At 42.3% G+C, this 19997-nt stretch overlaps 1 protein-coding gene across 2 annotated transcripts; it reads right to left on the reverse strand.

Annotated features, from left to right (window-relative positions):
- Positions 1-1620: 1620 nt before the first annotated feature.
- LOC117843638 (polycomb group protein EMF2B) lies at positions 1621-14909 on the reverse strand. Of its 2 annotated transcripts, none has more exons than XM_034724289.2 (21): positions 14578-14909; positions 13994-14162; positions 13814-13869; positions 11077-11191; positions 10822-10978; positions 10679-10747; positions 10271-10407; positions 9697-9756; positions 9016-9140; positions 7747-7811; positions 7115-7167; positions 6791-6844; positions 6644-6703; positions 6243-6289; positions 6033-6163; positions 5835-5958; positions 5675-5723; positions 4033-4116; positions 3853-3932; positions 2026-2115; positions 1621-1929 (listed from the first exon to the last, which is right to left on the reverse strand). In XM_034724289.2, the coding sequence occupies exons 1-21, from the start codon at positions 14610-14612 to the stop codon at positions 1824-1826; spliced, it is 1866 nt and encodes a 621-aa protein (XP_034580180.1). In that variant the 5' UTR covers positions 14613-14909; the 3' UTR covers positions 1621-1823. The 2 variants fall into 2 exon arrangements, with proteins under 2 accessions (XP_034580180.1, XP_034580179.1); XM_034724288.2 differs by having other exon boundaries at positions 6033-6169; positions 14578-14908.
- Positions 14910-19997: the final 5088 nt, after the last annotated feature.

Below are 19997 nucleotides of genomic sequence, written 5' to 3' on the forward strand. Positions count from 1 at the left end.
TTGTTAAAGTGTTAACAACAATTCGGCCGGGGGAAGAATAGAAGAATAATACTGCATGCCATGATGTTGTGATTGAAGTCTGCGACGTCAATCATTCGGACGTGGAAGACCATACCAAGCAGCATCCAGAATATCACGAGAAGACAGTGTGCGATAGAGGACAAGGCAAAAGGAATAAACAGTGATTTCTACTGTAGCCAGGACAATTATTGAGGAGCGGAGCGCTGTCTAGGTGTCCAGGCAACAGAAGAGGAGAATAGTTGAAGGCACCAGAAGACTTAAGCACGATGCAACTCCAAAAGCCTCTGCCGCGGCTATAAAAGGAGCTGCCGGGTGAAGCATTCGGGACATCGAGCACCGAAGCACCAAATCACGGAAGCGATCACCGAAGAAGCAAGATCATCGAAGACCTCCACCCACACTCCACTCATACTCCATGAAGACATCCACCACCTCGGAAGTGCTCTGAGGAAAAATTAGTCACCATATTTAGAATCACCCCACTACTGTTGTATTACTCCACCACCTCTGTACTACTACTAGAATAAAGGGAGGCCGTCGGAGCTCGTCCCTCGGTTTGTAAGGTAATCAAAGTTTGTGCTAAGTGCTTGGGGTTTCCCGAAAGGGAAAGCCACGTGTAAGCTTGTCCCGTGGAAATGGATTAAGCTGTCCTGATAGCATCCCTGCCATCCTTTAAGCTCGTTCGTATGGGGCGATGTCTCTACGCTAGGGACCCTAGAGGAGAAACCTCTACGTGTGTCGTTCTCGTGTTAGCCCTGGTAGCGACGTTTGAGGAGAACCCTGTGTGCGCAGAGAAGTGTTCCCTTCGGGTGGAACTGCCTGGGGAGACGGTAGAGCCTGAGTCCTGTATGAGCGTGGCTGGGGACGATGAGGGTGAAGACCGGGCTGGCCTGGTTCTGAAGCGAGCCAGCGAGGCACGCGGTGAGTACCGAGTAGGATTGACACACGCATAGCAGCACGTCCGGTTGAATTTTTCGGTCTCGCCAACCCGCAAAGATCCTGAGAATTGATATAATCAGAGAATATACCTATTCACGCACCCGCGCGTACCATATTTGCTGAATAGTTGCTAAAAGGGACCCCGAATAGTAGCTCAATAGTGCTCAATAGGAAGCAAATAGTTCCGCCACATTTCCATCCACCCTGAGGTGCTCCACCCACTCCCTGGTGAGTGCTCGGGTACTATTCATATTCCCATTTTGAATAGTGAGCTGATTTTCAATAGTGCCGCGAATTTAAATAGTGTTCGTTAAATTTAAATAGTGCAGTGAATAATAGCTCAAAATTTGAAATCCGAATTTTTTTTCGAAGTCGCTTGATTTTCCCTCATTTCGTTCCTTCGTCCTACGCACTGGTATCGCACTGGTATCGAATTTGAATAGTGTCCGTTGAATTTGAATAGTACGATGAATAGTAACTCAAAATTTGAAATCCGATTTTTTTTTTCGAAGTCGCTTGAATTCCGTCCCTCGAACCTTTTATTTACGCATTGGTATCAGAACCGTGGTTATAAAAATTTGTGAATTTGAGGATTTTTCTATATCTAGTCAAGATTGAAAAACTTGTCACGAGAGGCCTACCTATGTCAGAACTCTTAAGTAAGGAAACATCACTAATATTCATCAAATCCAAGTATCACCCAGGATACAGTATATTGTTACAGTTTGGGAGGTGCCCCTGTTACGTCATCTCTTTTCAGCAACAATTAATACAATTGACATCAATCATGAATGAAACAATGACCCTCCTCTCTTCCCCCAGGAACAGCTTTACGAACAGTTGTTCCCCCCGAAGCATTGAAATTACTTCTTGTCTTGGAAACCTTGGAGGATTGTGTTGCACGTGTCCATGGTGCGAGCGTCTAGAAGGCTGTGGTTCCAGAGTTTAATCATGAAGAAACGCCAGCCCCTGTTGGTGAACCGAGAAAGTTTTAAATCAGATACATAACCAACCTTGAACGGTACAGATGATATTGAGTAATATACTCCAAAACAAGCCACTTACCATAGAAGAGCAGGGTTCTGTACAAGTTGCTGTCCATGGGACTGGGAGAATGCCTCGCAGGCCCAAGGTATATGGCCATCAGCTAGCACCCTGCAATTTCAATTTTCGGAAAGAATTAGCTTAAATGCAATCACTTTTGTTAGATGGGTCACCGGATCTTCAGTTTTGTCCAGTCAGGAATGGAAACAACAAAGCAGATGACAAAAAGAATGCTCAATGCGGAACTAAACTCTTTTTTTTTTATCAAACACGCAGGAGAGCTGCGTATCTTTGCATTAAGAGAGGAAAAATGGCCCAAATTACAAAGCAACATCACCCCACCTTGGGCCAGAGCAGGGGATGTTGGGTTTCAAAACCAGACTCTTCCAATGGAAACAGCACTAAGGACATGACCTAGAGAAACCCCTTAAGGATGATGCAAGTAAAGCCTACCTCTAAAACGTCTCAAGCTAAAACATACTCCCTCCGTCCCAAAAAGAATGATGTTTTGGGATTCAAAATTTGTCCCAAAAAGAATAACGTTCTAAGATTTAAATCTTATGCATGCATAATTTGGCAGGTTGATCTCGTGCATGCATGATTGAATGGAAACATATTTTCTCCATTTTCTATAAGCAAACTGAACTAAGGGTGCATGCATCTTTTTAATTCACCCCTAATCTGTCTGAAAAATCCCACAAAGTCATTCTTTTTGGGATGGAGGGAGTATGTTTACAAATATTCCTATGAAACTATGAACTAAAGATACAAATCCTTGATTTTTTGGCGCTCAAGATTTGATACCAAACTAAAATCACAGGAAAATTGGAATACGGAAATAACAAACACTTACGAATTTGAGGGATTAAAAATTTGAGCATCTCTTTTCATTTTTCTTCAGTAAAATCTTGAGATATGCTCCAAATCCTAGTTACCACACAAATAGCGACTTCTGCCTTGAAATATATTAGCAGCACACCAATAAAATGTCTACTGCTACAGATGTCATTCAATCTGCAAGCTGTGGCAGTCTGTGTGCAATCTTAGGTGGGAACACCACTAACAGGTCAATTGGGTTTCACAGGATATGAATACGATTTAGGGTAAGAATAACAAGTTACACACTCTGTCCTTTTCATGAAGCAGATTTTCATCATCCCCCACAAGATTGTTTGCTCTATATCAGTGGCAGAATGAGACCAGCAACTTGCATAAGGATATCCCAAGACCATGCATAAATGACCAGCAGAGGTATAAATGTGGGGTGGTGGGGGGATGGAAATGGTGGCTATGTTTTTTGGCTTGGATTTTTTTTTCTTGAACTATGCAGGAGAGCTGCGTGTCATTTCATTAAGAAGAGAATTGAAAGTACAAAAGAAAGGGAAAGCCCCTAATCAAAGTACTGAACACACCCCCACACCAACTCCGCCCAAACACACCCTAAACACTACTCAGCTAAGGCTTGGATTGACATGAGAGGAACAAAGGACAACTTTGGGGACTTTTTGTAGTATTTCAATTTCTAACTACAAAATGTTGACCAGTGCTTTTCAAAGTTTTCTCATTTAACAAAATCAAAGGGGAGCACACTGTACTTAACACTTAACAGTCGGAAGGCCCTACACAAAAAGAAAAGAACGTTTTTTTAAAAAAACATTTCAGTTAAACAAGGTAACTGCTGCTCCATACGTATATGGCTAAACTTGAACATAGGAGAAAAAAATTATAGTCTGTCTGTTCACCGAGCTGCTTATCACAATGATGAACAATAAATAGTAACAGAAGAATCAGATCACTCCTGCCTACCAGGATAGTCAGAATTATGGAAATACTATGGATAGGCCTGACCTTTGTTTTCGAACAAATGAATTCCACATATGCATAATAAGCTTCTCATCTTTTGTAACATCAACAAAATCATCAAGCATCTGCACGTAGTCAGCAAAGTTCAAATTAGCAATAATTAGACATCTCAAGTGGATGTAAGCATATATTCTATGTTTCAGCAACAGGATTGTCATAGCTTACTCTTCTATCCTCAAAGTCGGCAATATCATCATCAACTTCGTCTTCACTATCACGATCTGAGAACACTTGTTCCAATGCCATTGGCTACAATAAATATAATACAATCAGGCAAGGCTTCAAAGGAAGGCATAACATATGTGTAGAGTCCAAGTTATTATAGAAACAGCTAGTGCTAAAAATCTAATACAAAATAAAATTTTAGTAGGAACGGTGCAAATAATCTAAGTAAAGAAATGTTGGGTAACCTCTTTTTTGGAAAAATCTACTACTGGGTTTTTGTAATATGTTCCCCCTTTTGTTAACCATCATAATATAATAGCACAGAGATCAAAATGGATATCACATGACCAAAAAGATCACTCATTTGAACTATGTATTACTATGATATTTGTATGATTTGACTAGCATTGCATTTTTGGAAAATGGAAAAATTCTAACATGCCAATGATATGACATTGTGCAAAGTAGGTAGTGTTGGCAGAAATGGAGGGCAACCCCACTGCCCACTGCCGACTACCACATGCCTCCTAGCTACATCACTGTCACTATATTTCCATGCAATTTGAAGTTGTGGAAGACAAAAAATCCATATTTTTAGTCTTTTAGTTAATATAATTGTGGTACCAGACTGGTTCCCACCTTCAAGCTGTCACGCCAAAAATCATGCTGCATAGATAATACGATTCCAATAATCGGTGGTGGAAATGTTGGACAGTGGTTAGAGCTGTTCACCCTCAAGTTGTCAGTCTCATTTTCTTTTCAAAGCTGTTATTCCATAATGAACTAAGGTTGATAATGAACTTATATTTTGAGCCATTTAGAACTGGTTATGTATGGCTTAAACCTGCGATAACTTGCTACTTACTAAGACTGTGAGTATGGTACTTGATACTTGGGTGTGTATGGAATCAGCTTGTGATATATATCGTAGAGTATTCTAGCTATATTGTGATCTGTACACAAATATATGTGTGTATGTTTGATGCACACATGCGGTGGCAACCATGGCAATGGCGAAAAATTCCTATGTGACCTGGACAAGGGCAATGTGGACATTTGCTCCAACAGTTACCTGCTGTTACGGACAAATTAGACCACAGTGGCACTGAGGGCACGAAAAAAGTTAGCCAGAGGCAAGGAAGGCTCCACAACATTTCTAATGGTGGATATGGTATTGCAAACTTTTCTAGTGGCGTGTAAGGAAAAGACTCCTCATTTTGGTCTGCAAACATCATTCCAGACCATTGATTTGAACTCAAGAGGATTTAGCAGTGAAGGGAGTCCTTCATAAACCAGCTCAAAATCATTTCTTTTATAAAAAAATGATTCAGCTATTATTTGTTCTCTGTACAAAAATTATCAACAGATTTCGCTCAAAAAAAAAATCAACAGATGCACTGATGCAGTACAGGAACCAGAAAATTAGTATATAAGGCTTTTCATAATCCTATGTATGCACAGGAATTGTATGTTAAGGAATAATGTAACTACCACATACATAAAGATGTATTATCAATTTTCTTAGCTAAATGAAGTTAGTTAAGTAGGTAAAAATAGTGTAATTCAATCAACCGAACTGAACACGCAAAAAGTCCTGGTTCTGCTACATATGTGCGCAAACATGCATAAAAGATGGATTAACCTGTGCCCTGTGTGAATGGAAGAACTGGCGTTTTTGCAGGAGTTGCTGACTGCCAGAAAATACAAACAGATAATAAATAATAAATTAAACACATTCCAATAGTAGTATCTTAAGAAAAAATATTATGATGAGTATCAAGAATGTAAACAGGAAATACTACTTTCTAGGGTCAGCTCGCTCAGATAGCTTCCTTGTCTTCCCGAACTGCAGTACTGTTGGCGGCGAAAGATTGCTACCATGTAATGATTGAGCAGGATCAATTGAAGCATTTGCTACAGAAGTCCCTGGAAAATTTACCATCTGGGTCAAGGAAAAGTAGGCAATAAAGGGAATAGATGGGCAGATGGTGCCAACATACCATTTTTCCCTTGCACATATTCTTCTTCAGATCCTGCCTGTGCATCTTCAGGTGACCCTGATTCCATGATATGTGAATGTACATGCCTGATTTTCTCAGTTGTGGTCTTCAATCGTCTACGCTTCTTAAATCTTGAGCTGATGGAACATAATTAGGCAAGCCAAACAAATAAAGTGGTGCTGTTAGGAAAACAATGGAGAATGAGCATACCGGTAAGAAAATGTTTGATGCCTTGGATCAACTCCCTCGGCCAAAAACTGCAAGTTGGGATCAATATGTTAACATAGTTGAGAAAGGGCGGTTCAATTTAAAGCAAAATTCACCGTGCATTGCTAAGCATGTAAACCTTATACACAGAAAAGTTATCGTGGTATACTACATGCTTTAAAAAAAATTCATGGGAGATGTTTGATTTTCAGTGTGGCAAATGCTATTTCATCCTTGGCTCCTGCACTCAAGAATTCAGGTGCCCAATTAAGTTAGGAACCCCCATGGTTTTCCCCGAATACGCAGAAGAGCTGCGCATCACGGCATTAAAAAGAAGAAACACACATATAGTAACCCCCCCCCCCCCCCCCAAAAGTTAAAACTAATCTCTGTCGTCAACTTACCTCAGTTCTTGAGGCATCGGCTTTCAGACGAACATTAACAACCTGATACTCTTCAGATATCTGTGTGTAACGTAAAAAATATTAATACTTATCAAAGTATGAGGATCGAAGAAGATTCTGCAATAGAGATTCCAGAGGTTTACCAACCCAAAATTCATAGCAGAATTGGTCATGCGACGAGTTTAAATGACATCCCAGACCCTAGTACCACCAAAGTAATTATATTAATTATGACTTGAGAAAAAGATTAAGTTAATGTATGGGGAAAAAAGAAATCAAAATACAATGGGCTCACCATGAAAATAGGATAAATCAGTTGTGGAGTGTGAAGTAAAAAAAGAATATGTCCTTTTATCATAAACATAGCAGGCCAAGAATGTGCATAATCCCAATGGAGAGCACATTGCAGCAAGCAATGATGTATGCACAAACATAGAAAAAAGGAAAAAAGAACTCAGCTTTCAATTTTACCTTGAAACTTCCACATCGTACGTAACAAAATGGACAAGAAAAATCTTCAGTGACTGGCAAGAAGAGATCAATGAATCATATAAGGAGTGGTTAAAAATAAGAGTAATAAGCGACAAGCTATAGGAAATTATCTCAACCAACAAATATCATTAGGCATCCTAACTGAAAAACAATAGGTGACTGTAGGTATCTACTTCGGAATCTTGGCCATGACCAACATTCGACAGAAAGTTGAAAATGCAAGAGATCTGCGTTGTACTCCCCAAAATTTTAATCTTCTGCATTAATACATGCCAATGCTAAAATAAGCTAGCGCTCTCTGTAGGTTTTAGCACGTAGCCACAATATAAGCGATTTGACGAGTTGACGAAACAATAAAACAACCACCATCAACCAAAAGTTGATATCTTTTGTTCTAGCGAGTAAATGATAACACAGAAAAATACCTTATTGATCTTTACTGCTTCGGTTTCAAAAAAAGATATAAATCGTAACATTATCAAGTTAATAAAAAGTGGTTCCGCAAAAAAGTTATTAAAAAGTGTGCAGAACCTAGAAACAAAAGCCACCAATTGAGGCAACTAGGCGACAATTATACATTGGCAGTGTCAGGGGAGGGAGGGAGGGAGAACCTTCAGTCTCATGCATCGTATCATAGTAGTACTTGTAATTAAAAATTACATTGCCAGCTCTTAACCTGTGGAAAACAAACTTAATTTATGTTAACTTCGGTTACATAAAAATAGCAATGGATATAAGGCAAAAGGTTAAAGGAGGAACAAATTCTAAGGTAACTTCACTAGGTGGGGTTGCAAAACCATTGCAATATACTAACAAACCGACCTAGACATGGATACCAAATGCAGGACAGCTATTATGAAGGTTGTAACCTTAGCAGCCGGGAACGTGGAACGTGGCCACGTTCCTCGTTCCGGGAACATCGTTCCGGGACGGGAACATTCCAGGAATGGGAACGGGAACATGGCTGCTAATGTTGAAACACCCGGCCCAATTCGGATAGAGCCCATGAGTGCAAAGGCGCAAAAGTTTAGTACCACCTTGCTAGTTGAGGAAGGTTGGACCCAACTTAAGGCCACTAGATTCCATACCATCAGCCCCAGGTTAATCCTATCATGCAAAGCATGGGCAGACTAGAGCATAGTGGGTTGGTGGGATTGTGTGGTCCACCCAATGTGTAAGTGGGTCTGAGCCGTTAGCTGACCCTTGCGATTACACAGGTTAGGAGGGCGGACATATGGTGCATTGCGTGTGTGGGCAGTGTAGTCACACAGCATGGCGTTTGTGCCGGCACTGGACACATGGGTGTTTGCTAAGAAGAACGCTCTAGTCATTGTCCAAGTGGGTAAGTTGAAACGTTGAGAATGTCGGATCAAATCACTAAATCAAATATTCACTAGTTAACAATGGTGGCCACTTACTGGAGAAAGTTTCAACTCAAAACACTTCTTAACTAGTGAAACACTAAAGCTTTCAACTCAAAATATTGAATTTTGCTCAAATTTATAACTCACAACTCGAAATTTGCAACTTTCAACTCAAAACATACTAGAAAGGAAGCTTGCCTACTATTTAGTTCACTAGTGGGTTCATTGGATAGCAAATGCCTTGATTGAGCGATGAAGCAAAGGTATTACTAAGCTAAGTCATAAAATCATATAAAGATGGGTAAACGTTAAACAATAAAGAATGCTAGAGTTCTAAAGTTTATATATCCTATGCAAGGAATTGCCCTTCATGTTACTATACAATCAAACAATTGGCTCAAAAATCGCAAGTGATTAGGGGATCAAACCAGCCTGGTTGGCAATTTTTACAATGATGAAAAAAAGAACAAGATAGGAAAAAAGTAGTTAAATTATAGAAAATGGGATATTGGTTACCTTATGATATCTGAAAATGACGACGGTGGAAGATCATTATATGAGTAACTATTGTAAGGAGACAAAGACATGTCTTTTGCACCAGCCTCTTGTGCAGACATGCATAGTTGTAACTGATATGAACCCTGCAAAATAAGGCTTTAACAGTCTCAGCAATTAAAGTCATTGCTATCCTACACCTATCTACCGAAATTCATCCCAGCCTCCCACCCCCACCCCCAAAAAACGACTGTAGCTCCACACAGGTACCTGAAATTGGATGCAATAGATCCGATCCGATGCCCTTCTATTGCAACCATTAAAAGCTTAATGAGCCCCCCCCCCCCCCCCCCCCCCCCCTTCAAGTTTATTGCCCCTCTTTAACAGTTGAACCAATTATTTTGATAAAAAGTTTGGGTAATTTGAGTATAAAGTTAAGGTCTTTTTTCCAGTACACTTTCAGTGGTAGTGTATGTCTGAAGGTGTGAAGATGTGATTGTATCAAAGTGGCTGGCAGAAGTAAAACATGTTTTGAGTGTAAATATTTCATCCAATGGACTGGCAGTTACAAGAAAGGCATTTGCCTGTTGGCCACACTAATCTTGGACTTCAATGTCTAACATTAGTAATATGGGCAACACAGAGACCCCTGGACAAAATAATTAGATTAAACATGAAAGGAACAAACATAGAAGACCTTACCGTAGCATCAACCTTATGGGAGCAAAATGTCAAGCAACTGTCTTGCTCCAGAAATTTTGCCTGCATGCAAAAAAAAAAGACAAGTAGGTAAATATACAGGTGATAAATGTCTACACTACAAAGGGGACAGCAGAATCTGAGAAATATGGCAACAAAGGAGAAATTACAGCACAATCACTATAACTTTTCCTGTGTTGAAGATTGGCTGTTGATTTCGATAGCCTATCAATGTAGTTCTAAGTTACTACGAAGCAGCAATTTCTCATGCATACTCTCAGTTCTGGCAATTTACCACCAATATGCTTGGAACAGTATGTCTATATAAAACTATCTCTACACTTTTCTAAGCAAAGAGAAATTACAGTGTTAATCTGTGCTGTATATAAACTACAACCAAAGTTTACATCAAACACAAAAGCACAAACAGCTTTACATGGAACGTAACAGTAAAGATTATAATTAGTAACTACAACCTAACCAGGAAATTGAAATGCAATGTGACATTATAGAACGTACTTTATGAATGCCGAGTCTTAAATATTAAGTAACCTGGGGGAAAATCAATTTGGCATACCTCTAAGAAGCTTGGTCTCATTGTAACTTTAGAAGCCAACTCCACAATTGTTCCCAAGCTTAAAGTCACACAACTCTCCAAAGATGAAGCAAGTAAATTAGTTGGTATTTTACCCCAGGAACATTTCCCTTCAAGCTCTGTTAAAAATGCACGACATGGATGGTCATTAGTCCAATAGGAAGACAAATATCAGTTTGGTTTTTCAGTTTAAGTATCAGCATATGCCTAATAAATTGACTAGATGTAAATGTTTAAACTATGTTCCTAAAGTAGTCTATGCCATCAGGGATCCTTTTGCCATGAATAAAGATAAATTGAACTACTCAAAACAAATGCGCTTATTAACATGCTAATCCTGTTGGAAAAGTAATCACATAATATCTGCCCAAAATGTCGGTATAAACTTACTTTGGAGAGATGAGCTCTCCACATGGTTCCCAGAGCAGTAATCTTCACCAGTACTTTGTCCAACTTGCCCTTTTGGAATAAAATAATTTAATGATAGCACAGAGATGTAAAGGACAAATAATCATTTAGGATGTGCACTGTACCACAGCTAATAAGGATAATGTCAAGGTTGCAAGAACGGGAGGTTGACAGATTCTTCACATCAGGAATGATGAATGTGGCTTCAGTGTTGTCTTTATTTCCAAATTCACTAAAAGAAGTAAGCAAACAAACTCGGCTGAACCGATAAATTGGAGAATGCTGCAAAATTGGATCATAAATAAGAATTGAAATCATATGGTAAGACAAACATAAAAGCTCATCACTCATTTTCACAAACTGAAAAGGCAATGACTTACCCCTTCAAGCAAAACATTACTAGTAGGTCTAGCTAACAGAACATAAAGAGGAAAGATATTCTGTGCTTGCAATTCGGTATTTGCACTTCCAGAAAGTGATATGGTTATCTGAATCCTGCATCAATCCAAACATACAGTCAAACAAAAAAAAGTATTTGCAACAAAAAGTTTCTAGATTCAACTGTGCAGTGCAGATGATTTATCACAAAAGTTCCACCTGACATATGTAGTATTTTGTGTCTTGTTTGGCCAACCTGCTATTCTGGTCTGTATAATACTTTACACAAAGAAAAGCAGCAGGCATATACTGCTAGACCCTAACTAAAACTTGAAAGTATTCTGTAAAAGAAAACCTAAAGTTGAAAATTGGTCAGCAACATAAGAAGAAAGCATGTCTGTGTTTGGATTACTGCCCAAAACCTGATTGACAGTTGTTACCAGCTTTATTCTTGAATAGAAAAAACTGCATAACTTAGGGCAATTTGCCTGCCTTAGAGCATTTCCATTGTCTTCCTTATCCTCCTTCCTACAGTCCAATTGTAGCAAATTCTCAAAAACATCTCACCAGTGACTTCCCTATCCTGCTCGCTACCTCGTCCCATTCACCATCCCCTCCCCCTTGCTTGCCACATCAAGCAAGCTCCCTACCTCGCCATCCATCAAGGCATGAACCTGTACCCATGGACGTCTCCTTCCTGCCACATCTGCCACCCCATCTTCGCCGTTTTTGGGAGGGTAAGAAGGGAAGGGAAGGAGAGAGGTGACAGGAAGGGGAGCGCACAAGCGATGCTAGCAGATGCACGGCTCTGGAGGTGACCAGCAGGGCGGGGAGAGTGAGGGAACATTTCCTTCCTACCACTGTGTGCGGGGGAGCAAGAGTACTGCTCATCGCCTCTTCTTTCTCGATCTATGCTCAAGTGGGAGCACAGCAGCTACTATCACTGTTCTTGGTGAAGTGCAAAGGCACTCATTTATCTCTTCTTATGCATTGATACACAGCTCCCCAGCGCATTTGAGAACAAAAAAAAGGAAAAAAAAAGTGGAGTGCAAAGAAGATGAGATAGGTGAGGATAGGATAGGAAAAAGGATGTGGATGAGACCAAGTAATACCATTGCATCCACTGAATGGTGGGGTAATTTGTTATGTGGGCCAATATAGTCATGGACTCTAAAATTAATTTTTATTATACATTGAATATATTTATCAATAAACCATGTGATTTACTCTTAAAATTCCTGTGTTCCAAATGCCTATTAGTCGTTCTCATGACGGATAGAAAACATTTGTTAGTTACATGATATTGTAAAATTTTGGTGATTGAAATATTGGAGGGCCTGTTTAGGTAAGTCACTGGAGTAGAAGATAAAGAGGGAGCAAGTTTGGATAGGGACACTGCTCCCCACCTGGGGAGTGGGGATATAGGGATACTGTTCCAAATGAATTGTTTGGATAGAAACAATACATTGAATGTCATGAACTAATTCATTGGGGATAAATTGAATGCGGAACAAAGAAAGTGAATTGCATGGCATTAAGCAGAATGGCTCAAGGGGCTACAAGTAAGGCTGGCAGAAAAGCTCGAGGCTCGTGAGCCGATTCAGCTCGTTGATAGGTTTAGCTTGGCTCGGCTCGGCTCAGCTCAACCTCCTAAACGAACTGAGCCAAACCTTGATTTTAGCTCGTTTTCTTAATAAGCCACTCGTGAGGTGTTCGATTGACTCATTAGGCTCGATAATTATTATAATACCAAAATTTTATTTATTAATACAATGGTATTATTATTATTATTATTATTATTATTATTATTATTATTATTATTATTTGGCTAAAGTAAACTTGTTATTCAACTTTTAAGTCAAATACAGTGGTAATTAAGTCTATTTTTAGTCTCTAAACATCTATATCATTCTAATTTGTTGACTTGTGTTGCTTATTTTTGTGATCAACACTTTTCTATATTATAAACATGATTAAATTATTATATATTAGTTAACATATCATTTGATCTTAACATTAATGTTAAACAATACTCAGCTTGTGAGCCAAACGAGCTGACTCGAGCTTTGCTAACAAACCGAGCCAAACTCAATTTTTAGCTCGTTAACCTTAATGAGCCGAGCTAGCTTGTTATCAAACGAGCCATAACAAGCCGAGCTGGCTCGTCAGCCACCCCTAGCTACAAGAGAGACTATAGAACAGAGCAACCACTAATGCATAAAAATTTGGTGATACGACACTTAGAAAGAAACAGACAAGGGAGATTTTAGTCATAGCAAGAAAGAAATAGCAAAAGAAATTAATCACCCTAATCCTTAAATTTGTCTGTTGTGCATGCATGGCTGGGCTGACCAGCCGCACCATCACACTAAGGCCCTGTTTGTTTGCCCCCTAGATTATGTAAGCTGGATTATAGTCCAAGGGTAATAGGGTAAATAACTATCTTGGGACAACTTGGGGACCACAAATAATCTCAAATAAGCTACTCTTGGGCAGCTTATTTTAGGTTAGGGAAGCTTATTTGAGATTATTTGTGGTCCTATGGTGGTCCTCAAGTGTTCTTTTACCATAGTACTCATGACCCATAATCTAGATATATAATCTATATGGATTATAATCTGAAACAAACAGGATCTAAATAGAGAGGATATAACAGATTATTTGTGAAGGTGCTCAGCTGAAAATGAACAGTATATGCCTAGGTGAAAATATTTAAATATGTTTGTTCAAGGATCAAACCTCTTTTTCCTCTTCGCTAGTATATTGTAAAGAAGGCATCTTTGCATAAAAGGGGGCTGCAAAATTCAGAGAACCATTATTGGTATCTCAAATTAATTACACATAATGGTTACTGGAGAATAAGCACGGACATGTCAACAATGTTAAAAGAAGGGATCGCAATTGCAGCATGGACTTTACATTTTTAATGGCTCGCCGCTGAATAATATTGTAGAGCTCAACTGGTTTGCAGTACAGCGCCAGATCTTTTTCAGCAGCAAGTTTCTCATCTGGAGACAATCCAGCTCTTGATCGCTGACGGAAGATGTGGCCCGCAGGCCCAGGATGAGCATATTCGCATTCAGTAGTCCTGCAAACAAGCACAACTTGCTAGAAGACAGAACACATTCCATCTCACTTGAAGAACAAGAACCACAACATAACCGTAAGTTCACATCAACAATGCAGCTCGACTATCTATTTCGCATCAACAACGCAGCTTGACTATCTATTTCTGCTTTGAAATTGCAAATCCAAGCTTAGCAACAATTGCTCAATGTCTACCAGGATAAGATAGTATTTTTAACAAAAGAAAATTGCAGGGACTGATTCCAGTAGTATGCAAAACAAACTTCGAAGGATTCCTGAACCAAACAAATCTAGGTACTACAAATATTTCCAACGGACGGACATTAACTAATTTTTTCCCGAACCAAAGACGCACCCAGTGCACTACTACTTCCGGCGATGCACGCATAATCTCTCCCGAGGCATCATCCACTTACTGTGCTGGAGGTTGAGGTAGAGGCAGGCCGGGCATCCTCGCCGCCGACGAACCCCTAGGGTCTTGCGGACCGGGACCCCCGACGAACTCTGTCCGCACGCAGGAACCCACCCTACGGACGGATCACGTCATCAGCAGCGCGAGCAGGGGCGGGGGCAGGAGCGGGCGGCGAGGCGCGGGAGTGTGGGCGGGATCGGCGACGGCGGCCTAGAGCGGTGGCCACAGGACTGGAGGGGCGGAGAGGGATTAGGCAAAATCGCAGAGGGGAAAGGAGGACTGCTGCACTGCGGTTTTCCCGTTGCAGTGAAGGAAGTTTTTTTTTTCCTTCTCGTACCGCGTGATTGGTAAGGTGCGCGATGCAAATAGAGGAGACCGTCCACTCCGCCCCGTCTCACGTAGAGGTACGTCGTGTTTTTGTTGAGTTGGTTGACGTGGCTTAGGTGGATGCAGGCCACGCCACGTATCAGGTAGAGGAGTTGTGAGAGTACTTTAATGCCGTGTTTTTTGTTGGGCTAGTGAGCACGGCTTGGTCGTTTGGGTGTTGTTTGAATGTATGTGTGGGCTGTTTGTTGGCTGAGAGGAGCAATTTCATCCGTGTCTGGATGGTTGCACCCACTGATCGAGGTGGCCTGGGGACATCGTGTGTCATTACCATCCACTTTTGAGGTTTGCTACGATTGAATATGCTAAATCCCTACCGTGTGACATGAAGGCTACGCTAAAGTTGATACGTAAGGATCAAGATATAATTGAGGAAACTAAGTCAACATTAGATTCCTAATTGAGATGTTAGGAGTTATTACATCATATTTTAATAACGTGAGATGTTTAAGGCTAGGAGAATAATAATGTTTACAAAGTAAACACAAATGACTACTTGTCTCTAATGCACGCCCCTTTCACCAGTACGTGAGTGCTGCGATTGATACTTCAGCAACTGTCTATTGATGCATCATCCGAGCCTCCAACAAGCTGTTGCTGCCACGTGCGAGGTTTACTGCATAGTCCTTGATGTGTCATATGGTGCAAAAGCCTCCAAAAATGGGGAACATGACCAATCTCTTTATTTGCTTCATGCAAATTTGTGCAATGTCCAAAGAAGGTGTATTTAGGAAGCCATGCTTATCCAATAATGCTTTCGTGTGTGTGGAAGTCATATGGCTCAATGTTTGAACACGTCTTAAAGAGCACGGAACTTGGCTGGGTTGGTAGTTTTCCATCCCTCACAGAGAGGAAAAAGGAGGAAGGTGAGGTGTCAAACTGCACACGATGGAATATATGGAACCAACAGAGCCACTCATCCATAAATTACATATACTTTACAAGATTGAATTCAGAATAAGAGAGGAAGCAACCTGTATTATATTTGTATTGGCGAACTCTTTTGTGTTTGAACTGATTAGTGCACCAGCCGACGTCCCATGAAAAACGATCCATGGTCCTCCTCAACCTCCTCATACTGCACTTAGGCCACCCGAGTACCAGAACCTTGTTATATATATGCTGATGAGAATCAATATAATATAATGCTCGAAGAAGCAGTGAGCTTGGTGCCGGTGGGGACCTCGATCGGTAGCAAATAATTGACGCCTGGCAGTGCAGGTGGGCACAAAATCCACACTAGAATTCAAGCTTACGCACCTCGGTGATAATTCCAGGAAAGCTATCACATGCGAATACCTATCTCAGATAGTACAAATACATACCAACACAGAAATATAGAGTAGCAACAAAGTATAAATATCATAAGTATCGAGTACATCTCTTTGGCACATGTCGGTAGAAGCCCATCAGGACTGAATCAAGAAAGGTAAAACATCTACGCAGTGGAAACGTAAGCTATGGCAAACTCCATCTCCAGAGGCGACTCGAGCGAAGGACCATCCCTAGTCTTCCCATCCGTCGTTGTCGAAGTTGTAGTCGGGCTCCAATCCTAAAAAGCCACCATCTACCCAAGAAGCGGGTAGGCCATATCAACTCCCAAAAGCAGCAAGCCAAGGACATGGGGAATTATACTATATGTATGAGTAAACATATATATGGTTGTAGAGGTTTATGCAGCAGTAGCAATCAAGGAAGCAGCAAAGCAATACCATTTTCGAGGTCAACACCTCAAACAAGGAAGTCGGCACAAATCACCGGATCCTTCACCCAAGGGTCCAGCACCCAAACACACTAGGCGATGTGAGAGCTCCCTCTCCTCACATCTCAATGGCAAACACCGACCTATCTCAAAAATAGGAGGTAGAAGAATAAGCAAAATCTAGTCAAAAGTAGCGGTAGTCAACAACATTGTCCATAACCAGTGGACACAGACTATAGCTATAGTTTTATACACTCTGTAGAGGTTGTACAATTGTACCCACACAGATGGAGCCTTAACGGTAGCGATCCGTACAAACCCCACCTAACAGCCGGAGCCCTAGTAGGTGGATAGCTCTCTCCTATTTCCTCGAGTCTGGAACCGTCCTCAGCTGCAGGGCACGCAGTCACCAGTGAGGACCTCAAAGCTGTGAAACCTACCCATGCTAGGGTGCAGTCTGGTCATAGCAGGCCAACGCCTCGAACTTCTTACACTGATCCTCCAATCCGCCTATAGGCTAATTACTATCCACCACTAGTCTCGGACCGAACCCCGCCCATAATGTAAGCGAGCGGTATGTACATAAATAGATGTTGTGACTGGTGGTAAACTGACTCGGTTCTTAAGCGGTTGAGAGTAAGCACTCTACTCCACAAGTATGTGCCGAAGCACCTGCAACGCGCCACCTGCTCCTCAATAACAAACAAGGTAGCCACCACAAGTGCAGGTATAGAGAGAGTCCAGAATGCTCTCTCCTGGTAAGGCACTCCTCAGTACCAACCACGGCTCGCTCCCGCCAAAACACATCAAGGAGTCACTCACCCAAAACACACGCGAGAGTGTTCAAGGAATCCCATGACCAAAACCATGGCATATGCCCATCCATATCTCAAAAGCATGTATATGAATATAAGTGCGGTGGACTAGCTAGGGGTCTATAGCTAGTCCACAAAAATAGGTAACAAGAAAAACAGGATAAACAATTATCAAGGCATGGCTAAAAACATTGGCTATGCAATCCATCATCATCAAGCGTCATAAATAAAGCACTAACAACTACGCATGCATAGGATCTATATGATTGGGAGTGACATGACACCTTGTCCGTAGTCGTTTGGAACTTCCTCGGTGTAGTCGGGGTCTTGAGGATCTTCCGGGTCGCAACTCGGGTCTGAACAGAACGAGATACGGCGTAAAGTAAATTAACCAACAATATATCTAGGCATAGATCCAAATAACACTAAACTAGGTACAAATAGCACAGGCTCGATTTTACGGATTTAATGCAACTAGTTTCATATTTTTTGGAATTAAAATGAATTAGTTATGAATTTTTAAAGATTAAAGGACTTATTTAATTATTTATTTAATTTCAAAAAATATTTTATTAAGTTGACACATGTCAGCCCCTGGTTGTGCCATGTGGCAGCACGGGAGTGCGCCACATGTCTGCTGACATCAGCGTTGGCCCGATCAACGTTGACCTATCAACGGTCAACTGGGTCCCATCCAATAGCCGGTGGCCCCCATGGGTTAGTAGGCCCCATTGTTAGTTAGTGGGCCCCACGAGTTGGCCCATCCCATGCCACATCAGGGCCACGTGGCAGCTCTGTCCTACGTGGCACTGCCACGTGGCCGCTCGGGTCGGATCCCGTGCACCACGCTGCGACACGGTGCGATGTTACGACACATCGCAGTCTGGCGCGCTGCGGGGAAACGGGTGGCGCGGCACAGTGGCGAGCTGCGAGGCTGCAGCGCGAGGCAGCAGGCGAGGCGGCAAGCGCAGGCGCTTGCGTGCGCGGTCATAGGGTTAACCCCGGTCGTGGCACGGACGGCTACGCACGCTGCATTCTGGCATTCTAGAGCCACGGCGCGGCACGACAACACCAGATAGAGGCGGTGGCAGCAGCAACGGCTGCGGCTTGACGGTCGAGCAGGCAAGGTCAAGTGGCACGAAGGCAGGACTGGCACAACTAGACAAGGCTTGCATGGCTCACTGAGGGGCGGAGGAGAAGATGGTCGCCGGCGTGCGGTAAACTTCCGGTGCGGCGGCAGACTCCTCCGCTTCAGCTCCTCGGTGACGGCGGCGGCGGCGGCTCCTCCGGCGCGGACTACTCCGGCTGCTCGGTGACGGCTTGCTCTTCCTCTCCTCTCCTCCTTCTCTTCTTATCTTCCCCCTTCTCTTCTTCCCCCTTCTCTTCCGCTTTGCTCTCCTTCCTTCCCTCTCTAGCGGCGGTGATGGGGAGAAGCCCTAACTTGGGATGAGCGGACGAGGGCGCCGGGCGGGTCTATTTATAGCCCGCGGTGGGGTTAGGGTTTCGTGCAGCACGCGCTGTTGCCATGCGCCGTCGATTCTCAGCGGGCGTGCCCGGCATGGTGTGGCGGCTATCGGACAGCTCAACGCTAGGGTTTTGGGGCGCAGCACTGAGGGCAGCATGGTCCTTTCCCCACGGCGGAAGCCTCTAGAAGCGTGCGCGGGCACGGTAGTGCGCTCCAGCGTGGCTGGTGAGCGCTCACACACCGAGTGCGTGCCGCAGGGGAGGAAGAAAGCAGCACAGTGCTGGCTAACGTGTGGGGTCGGCTGGCAGAGAGAGAAGAGAAAAAGTGAGGGAGCGGTGGTGGGCTAGCGGGCCGGCTAGGCGGTTGGGCCGGTCAGGTTGCTGGGCCACAGGCGGGTGAGGGGAAGGCGTTAGCGGGTCAGGCCGGTGGGCTGCGGCCAGCTTGGTGGTTAGCTTAGTTTGTTTGCTTTTCTATTTTTATTTGTATTAAGTTTGAATTTTGAATTTGATTCAAAATTCAAAATACACTCAAATTTGAGATCCAAATAAAATCCAAGATCCAAACTCAATCCACACAAGTTGAATTTAAAATTGGGATTTAATTAATAGCATTTCTATTTTTCAAATAAGCACACAATTTAAACAAAGTTTGAGATTTTTGAAAATTTCACACCAATGAATATTTCAAAATTTTGGAATATTACAGTTAGCACGCGCATAATATACAAACTAGTAAAAGAGATGGTTGCTGGTAATTTTCAAGAAAGTTGTACCTCAGAATTGATTGGTTACCGTCGCAACGGAACTGGTAAACGCACCTCTCCAGGAGCCCCCCGTGACCCCTTTTAGCACCGGTTTGGTGCTCCAACCAGTACTAAAGGTTGCACATTAGTACCGGGTGTGTACTAATGTGCAACCTTTAGTACCAGTTGGAGCCCCCAACCGGTACTAACTTCCTTCCTATAAATTCGCCGTCTTCTTCCTTCTGGTTGAGCCATTCACTACAGCTCGGGCTTCATCCAATCCATGGCGCCATAGGGGAGGTGCTGCCAGATTGAA

The sequence above is a fragment of the Setaria viridis genome, chromosome 2 (assembly GCF_005286985.2).
Source record: "Setaria viridis chromosome 2, Setaria_viridis_v4.0, whole genome shotgun sequence".
NCBI lineage: Eukaryota > Viridiplantae > Streptophyta > Magnoliopsida > Poales > Poaceae > Setaria > Setaria viridis.